General features: G+C 44.1%; 1 protein-coding gene across 2 annotated transcripts; it reads left to right on the top strand.

The window, feature by feature from the left end:
* Nucleotides 1–334: 334 nt before the first annotated feature.
* CASC3 (CASC3 exon junction complex subunit) lies at nucleotides 335–18,459 on the top strand. 2 transcript variants are annotated; one of them, XM_080680475.1, is made up of 14 exons: nucleotides 335–608; nucleotides 1,014–1,041; nucleotides 1,364–1,401; nucleotides 9,463–9,621; nucleotides 9,707–9,846; nucleotides 10,346–10,522; nucleotides 10,669–11,360; nucleotides 13,196–13,260; nucleotides 13,778–13,892; nucleotides 14,202–14,300; nucleotides 14,526–14,740; nucleotides 15,599–15,721; nucleotides 15,900–15,965; nucleotides 16,880–18,459. In XM_080680475.1, exons 1-13 carry the CDS (start codon nucleotides 378–380, stop codon nucleotides 15,921–15,923), a joined length of 2,106 nt encoding a protein of 701 aa, XP_080536601.1. In that variant the 5' UTR covers nucleotides 335–377; the 3' UTR covers nucleotides 15,924–15,965; nucleotides 16,880–18,459. The 2 variants fall into 2 exon arrangements, with proteins under 2 accessions (XP_080536601.1, XP_080536600.1); XM_080680474.1 differs by having other exon boundaries at nucleotides 347–608; nucleotides 16,885–18,457.
* The last annotated feature ends 2,658 nt before the right edge of the window (nucleotides 18,460–21,117 follow it).

Here is a 21,117-nt window from a genome sequence, read left to right as displayed (position 1 = left end):
ACAAGAGATCGAAAAAGAAACATCAACAGCTCTAATGCCGCAGTGAAGCTGTGACAGGTCGACGCCTTCCACTCGGAAAGCCCAAGATGGCCGGGCGAGCAGCCTAAAGAGGCTACCCAAACGCAGATCCCCCTCGCCCTGAGCCTACCCAAAGGAAGTCAGGAGACACACCACGCCCCCTGACGTAACCAATTACGTAATCTCGCTCGCCCGCAAACGTGCCGCAGCGCGCTTGGCCCGCCCCCCGAGCCCCGCTCCCGAAAAGCGGGCGGTCAGTGCCTCACGTGAAGCATGCTGGGACTAGCTTTCTAGCCTCCCGGCGGCCCCTGCGACGGGCGTACGTAAGGAACTGGCTGGGGGCGGCCGTTCTCCGTAAGATGGCTGACCGGCGGCGGCAGCGCGCTTCGCAGGACACAGAGGACGAAGAGTCTGGTGCTTCCGGCTCAGATAGCGGCGGTTCCCCGGCTCGGGGCGGCGGGGGCTGCAGCGGTAGCACTGGAGGCGGCGGCAGCGGTTCTCTGCCTTCCCAGCGCGGAGGCCGAGCTGGGGCCCTTCATCTGCGGCGGGTGGAGAGCGGGGGGGCCAAGAGCGCTGAAGAGTCTGAGTGTGTGAGTGCGCGCGGGCGGGGTGCGGGGTGGGGTGGGTCGGGTCGGAGAGGGTGGCTTGCGGGCCGGGGGCGGGGTGTAGGTGATGATGGGAGGCTGAGAGTTGGTGGTCGATGCTGAGGCACATTGTGTTGGAGTAGAGGACGGCTATCCCAGGGCGGTTTGCATCCGGAGCCCCCAGGGAAGAGGAGGGGTTGGAGGTTTCTGGGAGGAGTGCAGAGCCGCTGCGGATTGACAGCGAATATTTATTCAGAAACGGGGCTTGAGGCGAAGAGACCGGACCTCCCTCAGATGCTGCTTGTTAAAGATGTGCCATTCCTCATCTCCCTTTTTAACCATTTTGTGTTGAGTCTTCAGCTCTCCACCCTCTGGAAATCACTGCACTAACCCATGACTCCTTTCTTTCAGGAGAGTGAAGATGGCATCGAGGGCGATGGTGAGTAGCATCATGGTGGTATTTTTGCCCCAAAACTCAGGTCACCTATTTCCAGCAGTTGACATCTCAGGATGTTAGGGATTTGGGGGGAGAGTGGTACAGAGTGGCTCTTTGTAGCATAATACTAAAGAGCATAACGTTTTAGCAGTATGATCTTAGGCAAGTCACTCTTTGAGCCCGTTTCCCGTCTGTAAATGGGGACTATAATTTTACCTACTTCATAGGTTGATATCAGATTTAAATTATATTTAGCAGTCAGGAAATGTAATTATAATCATTTCTGTTTTTTTTTTTTCTTGACATATTTCTGTTTTCTTTTCAGCTGTTCTCTCGGATTATGAAAGTGCAGAAGACTCAGAAGTGAGTGTGATAGGTTTTTTTCCTTTGGTGTATATATTTAAATGTATTTTAAAAACATATATATATATATATATATATATATATATATATATATATATGCCTGTGGTTCAAAAGTATCATGACCTACTTGTTACTCTTCTTTTGCATTTTTTATGCTTTGGAAAAGCTGACACACAAGGTCTTTTTAACATTTTAAATTTTATTTATTGACTATAGAAAGAGAGAGACATCGATTTGTTGTTTCGATCATTCATTCATTCATTCATTGATTCTTGTACGTGTCCTCACTGGGGATCGAACCTGCAACCTTGGTGTATTGGGGTGATGCTCTAACCAACTGAATTACCAGGGCCCAAAAGGTCTTGTTCATTTAGAGCAGGGGTGGGAACCTTTTTTCTGACGAGGGTCATTTGGATATTTATAACATCATTTGCAGGCCATACAAAATTATCAACTTAAAGATTATAGTTGCTATGAAAAAAGCTAGATTTATTGAGAGACACACATTGATTGGTTGCCCCCTGCACACATCCCCGACTAGGGCTGGGGATTGACCTGTGACCAAGGTATGGGCCCTTGACCAGAATAGAATCTGGGATCCTTTGGTCTGCAGGCTAATGCTCTAACCCAGCCGTGGGCAAACTACCGCCTGCGGGCCGGATCAGGCCCCTTCGGCTGTTCTATCAGGCCCGCGGAGCCGAAAGAGCGGAGGGTTCTCTTGCTCTCCCCTTCGCTCCTTTACTTTGAATTTATATTAGTTCACACAAACACTCCATCCATGCTTTTGTTCCGACCCTCCGGTCCAGTTTAAGAACCCATTGTGGCCCTCGAGTCAAAAAGTTTGCCCACCCCTGCTCTAACCACTGAGCAAACTGACGAGGGCTCATTTTGAAATAGAAATTATAATGTTGATAAGTGTGCATGTCTTTCTGGCATGCTTTTATCGTCTGTAGGAATGCTGTTCTACTTTATTTCTCATAATAATTATATATGAGATGTAACCATTATATTTTCCTGTTGATTTTTATGTAAAATTAGTTTTTCTGGTATCTTAGAAGTGGCTCAGAATAGCTTTTTCTAACTTCACAGAGCTCCCTTTTTTTGTTGTTTCCTGTAGTGTTAAATAAATAGTGGCTTGCTTTTTGAGATTTTCTGCTTTTATTCCTGCTAACTTGTTTTATTTCTAACTTGTTTTGGAGCTTCTCTTTCCTTCATTTTTTTTTTTTTTTATCCCTTTTCTGCTCGATATGATTTTCCTCTCAACCATTTCTCTTCAGTGTGGGATCCTAGACCTGGTAGCCAGGTCAATTTCAAGATTTTAGAGGGGTTGGACCGCTCTAGCCCCACTTAGACCTCCTTCCTTATCATGGGATCTGTATGCTTGTATGCTACTGGAGACCGTAAAATTCCTCCTAGTTTCAACTGTTGTCAGTTTTGCTTTCCATTGAAGACCTGTTGATTATTTCAGCGTTCTCCTGTTCTCAGATCCACTTACTTCTCTCTGCTTTCTCTGGCACTGACACCAATTTGGTACAGGTCTTGTGGCTGTTGGTGCTTTGTTCTTTTTGGGTGTGTGTACTTTGTTATGTGCATTTATTTTAGGATACCTTGTAACCTAGTTTTTTGTGGTAAGTGTTATTAGAAGGGTTTTGATTTTGTTGTCTAGAAGTTCTCATTTCATGTGGAGATTTGAAGAGATCAAAAACTATGCTACTGCCCTAACCGGTTTGGCTCAGTGGATAGAGCGTCGGCCTTGCAGACTGAAGGGTCCCAGGTTCGATTCTGGTCGGGGGCATGTACCTTGGTTGCGGGCACATCCCCAGTGGGTGTGCAGGAGGCAGCCGATCAATGTTTCTCTCTCATCGATGTTTCTGAATCTCTGTCCCTCTCTCTTCCTCTCTGTAAAAAATCAATAAAATATATTTTTAAAAAAACAAAAAACTATGCTACTGCCCTTTTTTCAGAATCCTTCAAGAATATTTTTAAAGAAACTTGACTCTGAAGGGAGAGGCTAGAGAGAGATGGTAGCTAGAAAGAAGCCTATGAGGTTAAGAGAGGGTTTGTTGGTTATTTTTTAAAGTTGGAGACTCAAGTATGGTTAAAGATGGAAAGAATGAGTAAAAGGGAAGGAAAGAGGAGGGAATAGGTAATGTACTGGTGGTTCTTGACCGAGTGCGTGAGAAATAGGAACGTGACGAGGGAATCATTTTTAGTTGTAACTATGGAGAGGTGGGAAGGAAGGTGTGTGGGAAGAAGCTGGTGTTCCCTTCTTTGTTTTGTTTTCTCTGAGAAATAGAAGGAAAGACATAAAGAAAGAGGTTGGTGGAGAGAAGAGGTAAGAGTTGTGAGACTAGCCTGGCCTGCGTGGCTCAGTGGTTGAGCATCGAACTATGAACCAGGAGGTCACAGTTTGATTCCCGGTCAGGGCACATGCCTGGGTTGTGGGCTTGATCCCCAGTGTGCGGTGTGCAGAAAGCAGCCGATCAATGATTTTTCTCTCATCATTGATGTTTCTATCTCTCTCTCTCCCTCCCTCTCCCTTCCTCTCTGAAATCAATAAAAATATATTAAATTTTAAAAAAAGAGAGAGTTGTGAGACTAAAAGAGGTTTGGGTAGCTGAGGTTGAAGGTGACATTGATACGTGATGTGTTTTTTTTAACTCCTTTCAGTGATGATCAGTAGTCTGTAGGCCTAGAGCAGGGGTCCTCAAACTTTTTAAACAGGGGGCCAGTTCACTGTCTCTCAGACCGTTGGAGGGCCGGACTATAGTTTAAAAAAAACAACTATGAACAAATTCCTATGCGCACTGCGGGCCCGGGATGAGTTGGCTGCTAAGCAGGACAGGCAGTGGCACCCGGCGGGCTGGATAAATGTCCTCAGCGGGCCGCATGTGGCCCGGGGGCTGTAGTTTGAGGACGCCTGGCCTAGAGAAAGGAGACATATGACTTGGTCCAATCCTGAGCACATGAGAATGGCAAGGGAATTGAGAGTGTTATCAGTAGTGATTAAAATAAATGGGCCTTCGAATCTAGAGAGAGGAAAGGGAATGTAGGAAAGAACTGAATGATAGGGAGAAAGTGGGAAGGTCAAGGGAGTGGATATCTCAAGTTGTAGGTGAGAGGGTAAGGGAAAAACTGGGTAAGAATAGAAATAATAGGCAGGGTTTTAAAAAAAACCCTTTATTGACATGCCATTCAATTTATCCATTTAAAATGTACAATTCTATGGTGTGTTTTCTTTAAATACATGAATGGGAATCATTGTTAATGGTTTTGGTTTTTTTTTTTTAGTATGTTTTTATTGATTTCAAAGAGGAAGGGAGAGAGAGAGAAACATCAATGATGAGAGAGAATCATTAATCGGCTGCCTCCTGCACGCCCCCTACTGGGGGTTGAGCCTATAACCTGGGCATGTACCCTGGCTGGGAATCAAACCGTGACCTCCTGGTTCATGGGTCAATACTCAACCACTGAGCCACACTAATTCTATGTTTTTTAATGTATTCACAAATATATGTGGCCATTACCACAGTTTCAGAACATTTTTATCACCTTAGAAAAAACCCTGTCATTGAGTTATCATCCCTGCCCCTAGTTCCTCCATCTGCATCCCTCCTACCCCTAAGCAACCACAAGTCTACTTTCTGTATCTAGAGATTTCCCTATTCTGGCTTTTCATATGAATGGAATCATATAACATGTAGACTGGTGTGACTGGCTTCTTTCACTTAGCTTGTTTTTAGTAAATTGTAGCATGCATTAGGAACTTCATTCTGTTTTCTGGTTGAATAATATTTCATTGTATGGATAGGTCACATTTTGTTTACCCATTCATCCATTGATAGACATTTGGATTGTTTCTAATTTTTTGTTATAAGTAATGCTGCTATAAACATTAGTGTACAAGTTTTTGTATAGAAATATGTTTTCATTTCTCTTGGGAATGTACCTATGACTGGAATTGCTGAGTCATTTGGTAACTGTTTAATCGTTTTAGGAACAGCCAAACTGTTTTCCAAAGCAGCTGCACCAGTTTACATTCCCAAAAGCAATGTATGGGAATTCTAATTTCTCCACATACTAGACAGCACTTGTTATTGTCTTGATTTTTTTATTCCAGCCATCTTAGTAGGTATGACATGGTATCTCATTTCAGTTTGCATTTTCCTGATGACTAATGATGTTGAGCATTTTTTCTTGTGTATATCAGCCAATTTGCATACTTTCTTGGAGAAAGGTCTATTCAGATACTCTGTCCTTTTTTTTAACTTTGTTTTTATTGGTTTTGGAGAGAATGGAAGGGCGGAGGAGAGAGAGAGAGAAAGAGAGAAACATTGATGTGAGAGAAACACATTGATTGGTTGACCCCCACACGCGCCCTGGCTGGGCTGGGGATTGAACCTTTAACCCAGGTGCACACCCTTGACCTGGAATCAAACCCGTGACCCTTCATTTTGCAGGCCGGTGCTCTAACCACTGAACACACAGACAAGGGTTTTGACATTCAGTATGTTTTTTCTTTTGTTGCTTGTGCTGTTGGTGTCATACCTAAGAAGCCTTTGCTGAATCCATGCCAGACCCAAAGTCATGAAGATTAACCCCATGTTTGTTTCTTTAATTTTTATTTATTATTTGAGAAAGAGAAAAACATTGGTTTGTTGTTTCACTTATTTATGCATTCATTGATTGATTCTTGTATGTGCTCTGACTGGGGATCAAACCCAAAACCTTGGTATAGCCATTTGACACTCTAAGCAGCTGAGCTACCTGGCCAGGGCTTAACCACTATGTTTTCTTCTAAGAGTTTTATCATTTTAGCTCTTACATTTAGGTCTTTGATCCATTTGAGTTCATTTTTGTGTATGGGGTGAAGTAAGGGTCTAATTGTGGCAGTTTTGATCAAAGTCTAGGGTATTTAAATTTAGGATTTAAAAAGTGAAGCAGGTTTACTTTAAAAACTGCATAGCAATTCCAGGTGTTGACAAAACATTCAACCTGTAGAGAATTTGTGAGAGTGCATTCGAGCCAAACTGGTGACATATCCCAGGGAGCAAGATCTCAAATGCTCCGGAGAATAACAGTTTTATTGATTATTTTATGCATTTGAAATTAAGGAGGGAATGTAAGGAAGATTACATGGAGGTGGGGAAAAGCAAAAAGGGGTTGGATTACAGGATCGTTAACAAGATTATGTGCTCTTTTGAGGGTGGTTGCTTATTCAAAGGTGTGTTAATCTAGATGTACAGAAACATTGGACAGGGTTTACTTAAGGCAAAGATAAACCTTTTACTGAAGAAGTTATAAGCCTGAGGCGTTACTACCCACTATGACCTGCCCAGTTAGGAATTTATGATCAGATCACCCTGTGAGGGTACTTTCTTTCTTTCCTTTTTTTTTTTTTTTTAATTGATTTCAGAGAGGAAAGAAGAGGGAGAGAGAGATAGAAACATCAATGATGAGAGAGAATCATTGATTGGCTGCCTCCTGCACGCCCCCTATTGGGGATCGAGCCTGCAACCTGGGCACATGCCCTTGACTGGAATCAAACCTGGGAACCTTCAGTCCTCAGGCCAGTGCTCTATCCACTGAGCCAGACCAGCTAGGGCAAGGGTACTTTCCATTGAACCCCTTGTTTCACCCACACAGGTAAGACTGGTCTGGAGTGTGGCTGTGGAAATGGTTGGCTGAAGTGGAGGTGAAGACTGCAAACTCATTGCTAAAGTATTAAAGTTAATGACAGGGTGGGCCGAGGCAGAGGCATAGAGGTATAGGCAGGTGATAGGCACCCCCCAGAAGAGCAGGAGTTTAAAGTGAGGCTGGAGGAGTTGGATTTGGCAGAGACATTGAGAACAACCCACCCCTTACTCTGAAATACGTGAGTGGAGAATGAGCTAAAACCACCTCAGTGAGAATTTTGCTAGGGAAGCGATTGATTTAGGGGAGAGTTAGGCATTAGAGTTGGGAAGAGTGCTCACTAAAGTGGAATCAGCAGTAAGGGAGTTTGTCTCTGGAAAAGGGTTTTGATGTTAGCTCTGAGTCAAACTGTGTGACCCTAGAGTAGCACTTTGGCTTCATTTAGATCAGACTTTGACTAATTTGGAGTCTCCTATGCTATTGTATCTTTCTGCCCTGCCCTGGCAACAAAATTAGTTGCCTCATTTGACATTCTACCACAGACTAGAGGAGGTGGAGCATAAAACGAAGTTCCCTTATTAATCATGATACTATTTTAAGATGTTTAAATTCAGTGTGTGTGTGTGTGTGTGTGTGTGTGAGTGAGAGAGAGAGAGAGAGAGAGAGAGAGAGAGAGAGAGAGAGAGAGAGATTAATTAAGGTCCCATAAAGCACCAAGCAAGATTCTTGCAATTTCTGCTTCAGAACCTGCATGGAACATAGGATCAAGGAAAGAACTGAATGATTACCACACACCTATCCCTATCTCAAGAGGAGGGAAAACTTCTTATGATCGAGGAAGGAATCAAGGGTATTTGGTTGTTAAAAAGCTATGGATAAAGGCTTAGTGTGGGTAGGATTAAGCAGTCTTCCTCAATTCTGTGGGTTTCATACCAGTATCACCTTTCTGAAAATCTAATCCCAGAATTAGAGGCCAAAATGCCCAGATGCTTAACAGAGAAGAATGGGAAAGAGGAATTAATTGGCTTGTCTGGACCAATCAGGCTGATTCAGCTCTCTTTGAAGAAAGGGCAAGAACTTAGAGCATCTTGCCTCATCAGGAATCTGACAGTGAGTCTCTGATCAGATTCCCGAGGCCAGCCTGGGTCTAGTTACAAAAGGGTCTGGTTCAGGTCTCAGGTCAGACCCAGTAGGAGAATAAGAGCAGTTATACACATATTTTTACCAGGTGGCAGCGCAGTGTATAAGTACCCTGACATGTTACCCGACAACCTTTTGGTCTGCGGGATGACACCCAACCAAGTGAGCCACACTGGCCAGGGCAAAGCCATTATTTTCAACTTAAGAATAATAGTGCCTTAGGAAATCATGGAGTTATTAAAAAGACTTTGCATATCCATTAGCTCAGCTAAATTTAAAGTATTGAATGAATAGTAGTTGTTTGTCATTATATGTTTTCTTAGTGGATACTGCACTGAGCTGCTGTCTCATAAGATCTATGAAAAATTTAGATCTTGAAAGGGAATTCACATAATCTAAAAGGTTAGGAATCTCTGTTCTAAGCGATTTTGAGATGAGAGAATTCACAACTTGAGTTAACAGTATAGTTATTAGGCACTGAATGTTTAAGAGACAATTCATGGAGAAGGAGAGAAATCATCAATACAAATTAAGCTCCCTCTGTATGCTACGCACTTGACTGCCTCCTATCCATATTCCCTGGGTTCCTTCCCAGAGGCTGCTACTGTTACAAGTTGATTGCATATATTTCTGGAAAGCTGATATGGATTTATATATGTATGTGTGGATATATTTTGTGATTTTATTTTTACAGTGCTCTTATTCTCTAGAAATTTTAGTAATACTTTTTTAAATTTTTTAAAATATGTTTTTATTGATTTCAGAGAGGAAGAGAGAGAAACATCAGTGATGAGGGGGAATCATTGATTGGCTGCCTCCTGCATGCTCCCTACTGGGGACTGAGCCTGCAACCCAGGCACGTGCCCTTGACTGGAATCGAACCCGGGACCCTTCACTTTGCAGGCCGACGCTCTACCCACTGAGCCAAACTAGCTCGGACTGCTTTTAATTTTTAAGTTTGTTAGAAAATGTTTCCCTAAAGAATGGAAAACTTTAAAATGCACCTTTCAGCCCTGGTTGGAGTGTTGTCCCATACACCAAAAAAGGTTGTGGGTTCAATTCCAGTTAGGACACATACCTAGGTTGCTGGTTTGATCACTGGTCAGTTGGAGTGTGTAAGTAGGCAACCGATCGATGTTTTTCACATCAGTGTCGTTGCCCCCCCTCCCTTTCCTTCTGGAATCAATGAAAAACATATCCTCTGATGAGGATTTTTTAAAAACCTTTTTTTTTTTTTAAAGCACCTTTCAGATCTTTCTCCACAGATGACAGGGAAACTTTTTTCAGGGTGAAGAAGGGGAGTACAGTGAAGAGGAAAACTCCAAAGTGGAGTTGAAATCAGAAGCCAATGACGCTGCTAATTCTTCAGCAAAAGAAGAAAAGGGAGAAGAAAAGCCTGACTCCAAAGGCACTGTGACGGGAGAGAGGCAAAGTGGGGATGGACAGGTCAGTACCCATCAAAGGCCTCCATTTTGGGGCTGGAAGAGGGGCTTTCAACTTTAGAGGGAGTAAGGAGCCCTTTGTCCTCCAGGAGAGCACAGAGCCTGTGGAGAACAAAGTATCCAAGCATTTGGATGACGACGAAGATCGGAAGAACCCTGCATACATACCCCGGAAAGGGCTCTTCTTTGAGCATGATCTTCGAGGGCAAACTCAGGAGGAGGAAGTCAGGTAACAGCCACTTGTTCCTGTAGTATATGTTTATTGTTATTGTATGCGAGGCACTTTGCTGGAGTGCTTTACCTACATTCATAACATTTTTAAGGTAAGTACTACCTCTTTACAAATGAGGAAAGTAAAGCTTAGAATATTTGGTAACTCTTGGTGCAGCAACTAGGATCCACACCTACCCTCCACTTGCCTTCCTTAATCTGAGGCTCAAGGCCTCTGGGATATGAAGTACTTGCATAGGCTGCCTTATAGTAGAGGTGTTTCCAAGATGCTGAGTAGCTTGAAGTGAAACCTTTATTTCTGTTCCTGTTGCATTTGAGCCCAGCAGGTCCTGAGGTACTGATTCACTCTTGCTTTTGAGAGGCCTGTTTTAAATGTGGAAAGATGGAAAGACTACATGGAGTTTCTTCTGATTCCATGCCCAACCCTGTTTGTTTCATGAACATCTTTACTTGACCGATTCTGCCAACCTAAGACACTTTTTCCTGGTTTTATCCAGACCCAAGGGGCGTCAACGAAAGCTGTGGAAGGATGAGGGTCGCTGGGAACATGACAAGTTCCGGGAAGATGAGCAGGCCCCAAAGTCCCGACAGGAGCTCATTGCTCTTTATGGATATGACATCCGTTCAGCTCACAATCCTGATGACATCAAACCCCGAAGAATCCGGAAACCCAGGTGAGGAAATTTTGGAGCCTAGACTATTGATATTGTAGAAAGAACTCGGCTTTTTTAAATACCATTCCAGCAAATAATTGAATGGGTGAGGAATATGGGACATCTTCCTGACCTTCAGTTTAAGACTTTTTATTCCATTTTTTCAGGTTTGGGAGTCCTCCACAAAGAGATCCAAATTGGATTGGTGAGCGACCAAACAAGTCTCATCGCCACCAGGGTCCTGGGGGGACCCTACCACCAAGGACATTTGTCAATAGGAAAGCTGCAGGTACTGGTCGCATGTCTGCTCCTAGGAACTACTCTCGATCTGGGGGCTTCAAGGAAGGTCGTGCTGGATTTAGGCCTATGGAGACGGGTGGACAGCATTGTGGCCGGTCTGGTGAGACTGTTAAACATGAGAGTAGTTACCGGTCACGGCGCCTGGAGCAGACTCCTGTGCGGGATCTGTCTCCAGAAGCAGATGCTCAAGTGCTTGGCAGTCCTGAGAAGGAAGAGGTGGCCTCAGAGATACCAGCTCCTGTTTCTGCTCCTGACACTGCACCACCGCCCCCTGACAGACCTATTGAGAAGAAATCCTATTCCCGTGTAAGAAGAACCAGAATCAAAGCTGGAGATGCAGTCAAGATTTCAGAGGAGATGCCCCCTCTACCTGAAGGGCTGACCCCCACACCTCAAGTTCCAGAAACTACTCCTCCTTCACCTGCTAAGACTGGGAACTGGGAGGCTCCAGTGGATTCTGCTACAAGTGGACTTGAGCAAGACGTGGCACAACTGAATATAACAGAACAGAATTGGAATCCAGGGCAACCTTCATTCCTGCAACCGCGCGAACTTCGGGGTAGGTACCTTAGGGTTAGTAACTAGATTCCCCCCCACCACCACCACCCCTTTACAACACTGGGTTTAGGACATTGGACTTAATTTCAGGGATGTGGTGTCTGACAAATATCTGTGTTTTCATTAACTGCAAAAAACATGTATTCCTAAGATATATTCATCCAAGGACCTCATAGCAGTTTTATCTGTTATCTAAGACTACCCTACTACCTTGCCTACTATTAACCAGTAATGAGTTCCTGGCCCTGGCTGGTGAGGCTCAGTAGGTTGGAGTGTTGTACCATACACCTAAAGGGGCAGGTTCGATTCCCGGTCAGGGTACATACCTAGGTTGCGGGTTCCATTCCCTGTCAGAGTGCATATAGGAGGCAACCAATTGATGTTTCTCTCACATTGATGCCTCTCCCTCCCCCCTCTCCCCCTCCCCCTCCCACCTCCTCTCTCTCCCTCCCTCTCTCCCTCTTCTTCCCTCATCCCCCCTCTAAACATCCTGGGTGAGGATTGCGGAAAAAAATGAATTCCTAGGTGCAGAATCCATTACCACTCTGTAGAATAGTGGAAGAAGAAGGCAATGTTTTTATTATTTGAGCTGAGCTAATGGTTAAAGTTTGAAGGCAGAAACTTACTCATTTGAATTTGGATGGGAATCTTCTAATCTCTTTGAAAAGAAAGTCTCTCTAATTTCCTCAATCTTCTAGAGGTAGAGGCAGGCTACCTAAAAGAACTTTCTGTAATGATGGTGCATTTTTTTTTTTTTTAATTTATTTTTTAATGATTTCAGAGAGGAAGGGAGAGGGAGAGAGAAAAAGAAACATCAATGATGAAAGAGAAACATTGATTGGCTGCCTTCTGCATACCTCACACTGGGGATTGAGCCCGCAACTTGGGCATGTGCCCTGACCGGGAATCAAACCGTGACCTCCTGATTCATGGGCTGACTCTCAATCACTGAGCCATGCCAGCCAGGCATGATGGTGCTTTTGAATACTTATAATGTGGCCAGGTCTGGGTAACTGAACTTTTAACTTTAAACATTGAAATTTAAATAGCCTCATGTGGCTAGTAGGTATCGTATTGGATAGCACAGTTCTAGAGATTAGGACCTACCTACCACCCATTTTGCCCATCCTTTGTCTTCCTCCAACCAGATGGATCAAAGAATCTTTTTCCTCGTTTCTGAAATCTAATTTGAACTTAAAGGTCGGAAATCCTCCTGTAGCCTGGGAGTTTCAGCATCCTTCTGGTGTGCATGGTTTTTGAACAGCAAAAACCAGTGTCATCTCAACTGGATCTGGAGTTGATCTTTGGATCAAGGAGTATACCCTTCCACTGATATCTTACAATCATTGGAAAACAGTCTTTAAAATGTAATCTTTTTTTGTTGTTGGTCTGAGTCATTTTCAGCCAGAAGGGAATCTCTTCCCAAGCTTCCGGGCCAGACCTTGGTGGCTAGGGTAGGTTTACAAAACATTCCTCACTTTCCAATTGTTGTTCAGAAACTCCTGAGCTGATATTTTTTTACTGTGTTTGATAATGTAATGTGCTTATTGTAATCTCCCAGTGATTCTGTGCAGGGAAGTATTTGGTGGGGAAATTTCGAACTTGTATTTTCTCACTGAAGTAAATTTTTAAAATTTTTAACGGCTTTATTGCTGTATTAAGGTAATGGCCAATGTGGGCAAATATCCAAATGCTGGTATTGACAGAAAGCAGAGATAGTTTAAAAGGGATTCCATTAGATTATAAGCAGAAAGCCATTTACTTTATTTTCTTGATGGTATCTTTGAGTTGCACGTCTGTCAGCTCTGCAGCAGTGACTTTTTTGGTGTGTTACAGGTATGCACAACCACATACACATGGGAGCAGGACCTCCACCTCAGTTTAACCGGATGGAAGAAATGGTACAGAAGAGGAAAAGGGGCAGATGGAGGAGGGAAAGGGGAATGCGTGTAATAGCTTTTGAAATCACTTTTCCAATCAATTACCTATGTTTTGTTTATTTTATTTTATTATTTTTTTTTTAATAAATTTTTATTGATTTCAGAGAGGAAGGGAGAGGAAGAGATAGATAGAAACATCAATGATGAGAGAATCCTTGATTAGCTGCCTCCTGCACACCCCACACTGGGGATTGAGCCCACAACCTGGGCATGAGCCCTAACTGGGAATCGAACTGAGACCTAGTTCATAGGTCGATGCTCATCCACTGAGCTCTGCCGTCTGGGCACCTGTGTTTTGTTTAATTTGGGTCTCCAGAAATGTAGAGGGTTTAGGTTCAAATCTTGATGTTTTTTACTGATTTTTCAATTCATTTTTAAACATGTGCCATATACAAAGTCCTACATAAAGGAGGGTGGGGACTGGAATGAGAGTCAGCCTTCTGAAAGTCTTCTGCTCAGGCCTATTTCTTTATTTCAGGGTGTCCAGGGTGGGCGAGCCAAACGCTATTCATCTCAGCGGCAGAGACCTGTGCCAGAGCCCCCTGCCCCTCCTGTGCATATCAGTATCATGGAGGGACATTACTATGATCCACGTGAGCTTTTTTCTTAAGCTTGGGGTACCTTTTTTGGCTTGGTGAAGCAAACTAAATAGACCAGCCTCCTGCCTTCTGCTTTTCTTTCTGACCTCTCACAGTGGTTGTCATTGTCTGGTTGGTGTTTTCTCCAACCAGAAGAGAAATACAGCTGGCTGCCTACTACCAGGAGGGCTTCAAAGATAAAGGGTGGCTCCTACCACAATGGAAAATCGAGAACATCTCTTAAAGGGTTTGGGAGATGGGCAGACTTGTCCATGTGATATGAAGAATGAGAGTTTATGAGAATCCCAATGTGATATTTTACAGTGCAGTTCCAGGGACCAATCTATACCCATGGAGACAGCCCTGCCCCACTGCCTCCTCAGGGCATGATTGTGCAGCCAGAAATGCACCTTCCCCACCCAGGTAAGCATTGCACCTATCCTGTGTGCTTCCTGTACGTGAGCACGTGTACTGGGGGCTTTACAAACCCCGTCCTCCTGAGCTCAGTGCTACTTGCCTCTGAGGCTGGCCACTCTGGCTACTTTGGTAACGAAGCTCATGGGTCCATCCTAAGGACTTCTATCCCGAGCCTGTCTGTGCTGGAACTGGTCATTTTCTGTTTTAATTTGTTTTCCTCTTCTTGTTCAGGTTTACATCCCCATCAGACACCAGCGCCTCTGCCCAATCCGGGCCTCTATCCTACACCAGTGTCCATGTCTCCAGGACAGCCACCGCCTCAGCAGTTGCTTGCTCCTACTTACTTTTCTGCTCCAGGCGTCATGAACTTTGGTAATCCCAGCTACCCTTATGCTCCAGGAGCACTGCCTCCCCCACCACCTCCTCATCTATATCCTAATACACAGGTGAGATGGCTAATGAACAGATTTTTATAGGTAAACATCCTTTAAATCAGACAGGATTGTGGTATGGGGAGAATGCTCAAGAAATTAGAGAATAGTTCAATGCCACTGATTTACATGTGGTGCCCGGATGCCTCTTAGTGGTCAGCACCTGGAAATGCAGCTTATGTAATGCCCATCATCTGTTTATTCTCTTCCATTTTTTAATTTTATTTTATTTTTAAAAATTTTATTGACTTCAGAGAACAAGGGAGAGGGAGAGAGAGAAACATCAATAATTAGAGAGAATCATTGATTGGCTGCCTCCTTCCTGTATGCCTCCTACTAGGGATCAAGCCCACAACCTGGGCATGTGCTCTTAACCAGATGGAACCTGGGACCCTCAGTCCACAGGCCAACCCTCTATTCACTTAGCCAAACCAGCTAGGGCTCTTCCATTTCTTTAATGGTGTTTCATTTAAGTGTTTTAGTATGTCTTAGGTGGCCATTTATTCAACAGCATAAAGAAACTGTATTCTGTTTACCAGCCCTATCTCTCCCTGTACTGCTTAACTCTCCATAAGTTGAAACCATCTGGTATCTAGTGTCACCACTGAGCTCAGCCTCTTCCATTTGTCAACTGATGGTAGGAATTAGAGAAAGCTGGGCAGTACTTTGAAGAAATAGGAACCGGATCATAATTAGGCATAGTAAGACAGAAATGAATATTCATTTTATTTTTAAGGGGTGCAGCTTAGAGATTTAAAAAATTATAAATTCTGTAATACTTGTCTTTTTGCGCCTGAATAATGTTTAATGTTTTCTGTTCATCATAGTTTGGATTAATTCCTAACTTTCTCTTCTGGCTTGTGGGGTGTCCAGGCCCCAGCACAGGTATATGGAGGAGTGACTTACTATAACCCTGCCCAGCAGCAGGTGCAGCCAAAGCCCTCACCACCCCGGAGGACTCCCCAGCCAGTCACCATCAAGCCCCCACCACCTGAGGTATGAGAGCTTCTTCCCATGCTTTAGGGCACAGCCTACATCAGTGGGCTTTCCTTTTCTTCAGAAGATTTCCCTTCTGTTCTGGGTGTGTTTTTATTGAAACAGTTGTCTTTTTTCTTTTTTCTTTTCTTGTCTTTTTTTAATGACCTGATAACAGATTCTCACTTTATTATTTCAGGTTGTAAGCAGGGGTTCCAGTTAATATGAATTTCTGAATATTTTAAATCTAACATGATATATAAAAGTAAGTGCACAACTTACTGTGACTGTCATAAAACATTCTTAAAACTAATGCTCATGCTTACTTGTTTAACAGTCGCCTAATTAATTCTTTAAATTGTAAACATGGGTTATCATGGCAGGAGGCTTAAAGAAATCCCAAAATACACTCGTCTTTGTTTTGAGATTGCATTGAACAGGGTTGAAATAGAAAACATTATTAACTTGGCAGAATTTCATTTGGGAAGCTGCAAGAAAAAAATGCAGGAGGGCATTTTTTATTAAGGAAATCTAAATTTGAGGTGTTACTTCTGCCATAAAAAAAAAAAAAAGAATAAAATCTTACCATTTGCGACAGTGTGGATGGACCTACAGGGTATTTTGCTAAGTGAAATAAGTCACAAAGAGAAGGACAAATACCATACGATTTCACTTTTACATGGAATCTTAAGAACAAAATGAACGAACAAACCAAGTTGAAACGGACTCATAGATAACAGAGAACAGATTGATGGTTACCAGAGGGGAGGGGGTACAAATTGGTAGTTATAAAATAGTCATGGGGAATGTAAAGTATAGCATAGGGAATATTGTCACTAATATTGTAGTAACTACGTGTGGGAAATATCAGGGGAAACACTATGTCAAGTATATGATTGTTTAACCACTATGCTGAACATCTGAAACTAATACAAAATAATACTGAATGTAAGGCCTAATTGAAAAATAAAAAATTATATATTAAAAAACAAATTTGAGATATTACAGTTAGAGCCAATTCTAAAGGCCATGGAGGAAAAAGACTATAGGGGTTTTGGTTTTTTGGGGGGATATTACTTTAAAACACATTTAGAATGTGGCTTTTTGAAAGCAACTTGTAAATACCCAGAAGGTCCACTAACACCTTGGTGGTTCTTCCCTTTTCCCCACTCCTGTCAGAACAGCAGAGGTGAGAACCCAGGAAAGAAGAGAAATACAGCTGGCTGCCTACTACCAGGAGGGCTTCAAAGATAAAGGGTGGCTCCTACCACAAGCCGCTGAATGAGGAGGACCCTGGCTTCCTCTGAGGACAGGCTCTGTTAGAGACAGGGAGAAACAAGTGGACTTCCTACCATCCCCACTCTCTGCTGGAGTTAGCTGTGCTCAGAAGAGCAGAGGTCAGACAGCCCACATCCAGTCTACATCTAGAAACCCAGGTTTTTGGCTCTTCTTCACTTTGTCCTGGGAAATTCACATGTCTTCTGCTCCCAGGGAAGCTCCTTCCTGTTTGTTTTGTCTTTTATCTCTCCCCCTCTCCCTCTCTCTCTGCCTTTAAATGAGACAAGTTCATTTTTCTAGTTTGCTGGCTCCTCTGGTTCCCTTTTGGTTCTTCCCTACAATGCAGATAATTGAGAATTGCCAGCTAGTCTTTTCCCACCAAATCTACAGAGATCTGGCCTTTCACTTTTGGTTGGATTTTGTTATATACTTGGATTCTCTTAACTTCTCAAACTCAAAGTTTGTGGTAGAAGCCCTTCTTGTTTCAGTTTTTAGGAGCCTGAGTCTCTAGCAGTAGTCTCTGGTAGTCTTCAGGCCTCTACTGAGGCTAGAGTCTCTACAGTGGGGAAGAGATGGCAAATCAAATGTTTTTGTGAGAAAGGGAGGGTGGAGTGAGAGCCTTTGCCCCTTAGGGATATGTATTCACACAGTCCTCAGGGCTCAGTCTTTGAGGTAAGTGGTATTAGAGGACCCTGCTTTTCTTATTTCCATTTTTCCTAACACACTCCTTTGCCAATTGCTGTGGACCAATGCATCTCTCTAGAGGCAAATATTATCCAGCAAGCAATCTATCTGTCCTGTCCTTTATACTTGCTCTTTTTCATGTATTTTCTGCTGCAAGTGTTTTACGTGTTACTACCTTGTTTTCCTCTGGTTCTCCTGTCCTTGCAAGCAGAAGAAGGTACTGTACCTGGGCTTACGGCCTAAGGAAGCCAGTCGCTTTTGCAGCAAGGGCTCCTTTCCTCCCTATCCATGGCACTGAACCCCTTTCCTGCTGCCTCTGCGGAAGAGATTCCTATTATTGCAGCTCTTGTGTCTGCCAAGGGTACCTTGGCCACTGTCTCTGTCCTTCTATAGAACTTGAGGGAGAAGGTGGCAGCTGTGTCTCTCCCAAAGTAGTCACTGTTTGTATTCCTTCTCTTAAGCAGCTGGCCTGCCCACTCTTGAGTCCATAGTGTGTGGGAGGGAGGAGAGGCACTCAAGCTGTAACCCTAAAGGAAGAAATATCTAAGAGGTTCTTCCAGGGGTAGCTGGTGGTGGTGCCTTTGGTAGGCTGTTCCCTTTGCCTTAAACCTGAAGATGTCTCCTCAAGCCCGTGGGCAGCATGCCCAGATTGCCAGACCTTAAGACACTGTGACAGTTGTCTGTGTTGGTCCGCTGTGTTTCGTTGCAAGAATTTCTTGTTGTTACTGTTTTAAAGGGTACACATTTGTGATCAGTATTGTGACTTGAAGATAATAAAATTTAGACTGTAAACTTCGCTTTTTTGCATTCATTTTGATTTGAGAGGGAGGGAAGATGACTTCTTAATCCCCCAGAGTCAGTCACAACTTGAGCCGGCTCAAACTTGTGAAATGGAAGCCCACAGAGGTGAGGACCCCCTGTGAAGCCACAAGTGTGTCTACTCCCCATCAGTTATCTTTCCAAACCACATTGCCACATGGACTCCAGGATACCCTGCAGTCCCTTAGTTTGGAAGTGTCAGGGACAAAAATTAGTGAGATGCTGCATACCTGTGTGAACATCACATCCCTTAGGCCTGCCTTTGTGTTTGGCAAGTAAGTTTCCCAGGATAATGTACCAAATGTCAGCACAGCTGTACTAAGTCCTAGAAGAGGTGAGGTTCCGCTAGCTTTCTTCTTGAAAAGTAAAGACTCAAGCTGGCACTGAAGTATCAAAGACCACAGTCTAAGAAAGGTTCCTATTAATCTTTGTACAGGCAGCGTGGAGGGGCGATTGAAAGACCTCTAGCTGTGGCTCATGCTGCCAGTTACCTTTGCCACTTGGCCTGTGATGAACACAGGGCAGTTCCTACCTTTGAGTTGACTGTTTCCTCCAGATCCTGGGTGGGGTGGAAGTTTACTACAGAAGCTATCCACAATGTGGGGGAGCAATTGAATTTAATACGGAGCTGGCAGTATCTGTTCTTGAGTCGCACAAATCCTTGTGCACTGTGCACTGGGGGCATGGACATCATGGCACAACTTAAAAGGACAGTTGGAACTCCCCTTCCACCCTTTGATGGTGTTACAGCCAGAGGACCATGACTTTCCTCACCTCTATCCCCATTCCTCTTCAAACCATATCAGTTTGCTTCCCTTCTTCCCCATAGGGTGGTGGGTATTTCTGGGCCTGATCTGGGGTCATGTAAATAGTGCCAGGCAGCCTTGGGGGTGGTTACTGGCAGGAGGAATGAACGGTTTAAGATACTTCCCCCTCACCCTTGCCTCTTGCTTCCTCAAATCCCATTGCTCTCTGTTGCCCTGGTAACCAGCTCAGCAAGAAGAAACTCAAGCTCAGCAAAGCCCCCCAGGTTCTCTGTCCTTCCAGCCTGCCTCTCAGTGGGTAGAAAAGAGTGTAAGGGCAGACAGAATGGGCCTTAGGTAGCCTTGCTCATCCCCTTCTGGAAGTCCGTGGGCTTCTTGCCTGCATCTCCTCACAGTTGTTAATTATACCACCCTCTGTCCCTCATTTTCTTCCATGATAGACTATAGGTGCCCTCCAGCCTTCCACCCCTTGGGGTCAGCACACACGTCTGCTATCCTGTGGGCGAAAGATAAAAGAATCCCAGAGTCAGTATCTGCAGCTCACTTGGGTTGGGGTGTCCCTCTGGGGCAGTAATTTCCAGTCCTGCCTATTTGAATTACTTAGGGATCTTTTTAAAAATGCCACAGTCCAGCAGTGTGGCTCAGTGGTTGAGCATCAACCTATGAACTAGGAGGTCATGGTTTGATTCCCGGTCAGGGCACATGTCAGTTGCGGGCTTGATCCCCAGTCTGGTGTGCAGGAAGCAGCCGATCAATGATTCTCATCATTGATGTTTCTCTCTTCCTCTCCCTTCCTGTTTGAAATCAATAAAAATGCATTTTTTAAAAATACCACAAATCTTGGCTCCCTCTCAGTATTTTTTTAAAATATATTTTTATTGATTTCAGAGAGGGAAAGAGAGATAGAAACATCAATAATGAGAATCATTGATAGGCTGCTGCCTGCTGACCCCTTAGTGGGGATCGAGCCTGCAACCCGGGCTTATGCCCTTGACCAGAATCGAACCCAGGACCCTTCAGTCCGCAGGCCAACACTCTTATCCACTGAGCCAAACCAGCTAGGGCTCCCAGTATTTTTGAAAAGTTCCCCTGGATTCCAGTGTGCAGTTGGGGTAAGTACCACTGCTGTTCAAGGAGAACCATGACTGGCTTTCCTCCCTGACTGAAGGTCTTGAACTTACTCTCTTCCTGATATCACTGAGTAGTTGGAGGGATCCTGGGGTCCTTCTCCCAAAGCTTCCAGTTTCTAGAATTCTCTCTGCCCCTTTTATTTTCAGCCCCCACACTCTCCACACTCGCCAGTTCTTCCCCCTTCCTAACCGACAATCCCAAATCCTGCCCAGAGAGGAGGTTACCAAGGCAACCAGCTTAATCTGGTAACTGTGGCATGTGCTGGAGTGGAACCCTCCCCTTTTCTTATTTGGTTCATAAAATGCCTGGAGAGCTCCAAGCCACTCCAGCCAGTTGCCCCTCTTAACCCCAGGGATATTGGGGTATCTAATAAAGGGAGACCAGGAAGCTAATACTTGGATCTCTATTTCAGTTTCTTAGCCAAAACTGTGCTCTCTCCTATTTACTGTTCCCTTTCTAAATCCACAAACATATGGGTATGCAAGCTCATTTCTGTGAACACATGCTCTAGCATACATAGGACCAGATATGCGCACACCCCGATATGCCAGTAGTGCACACCCTGTTCAATTCTATCACCACTCCTAGCCTTTAGCATTCCTGTCCCTGCCTGGTTGGTACACAGTAAGTGGGTGCGGCATTGTCCAAGGTGCCTCAACCCATCTGGAACCTGGTGCCACTCCCCAACCTTGTTACCTTAATCTCGATGTGCTTACACTGAGCGTGTCTCTCTACCCACCT

This window comes from Plecotus auritus, assembly GCF_963455305.1.
Source record: "Plecotus auritus genome assembly, chromosome: 7".
Taxonomy (NCBI): Eukaryota; Metazoa; Chordata; class Mammalia; order Chiroptera; family Vespertilionidae; genus Plecotus; species Plecotus auritus.
The sequence above is the reverse complement of the archived record's forward strand: the minus strand, read 5'-3'. Positions and strand labels throughout refer to the sequence as shown.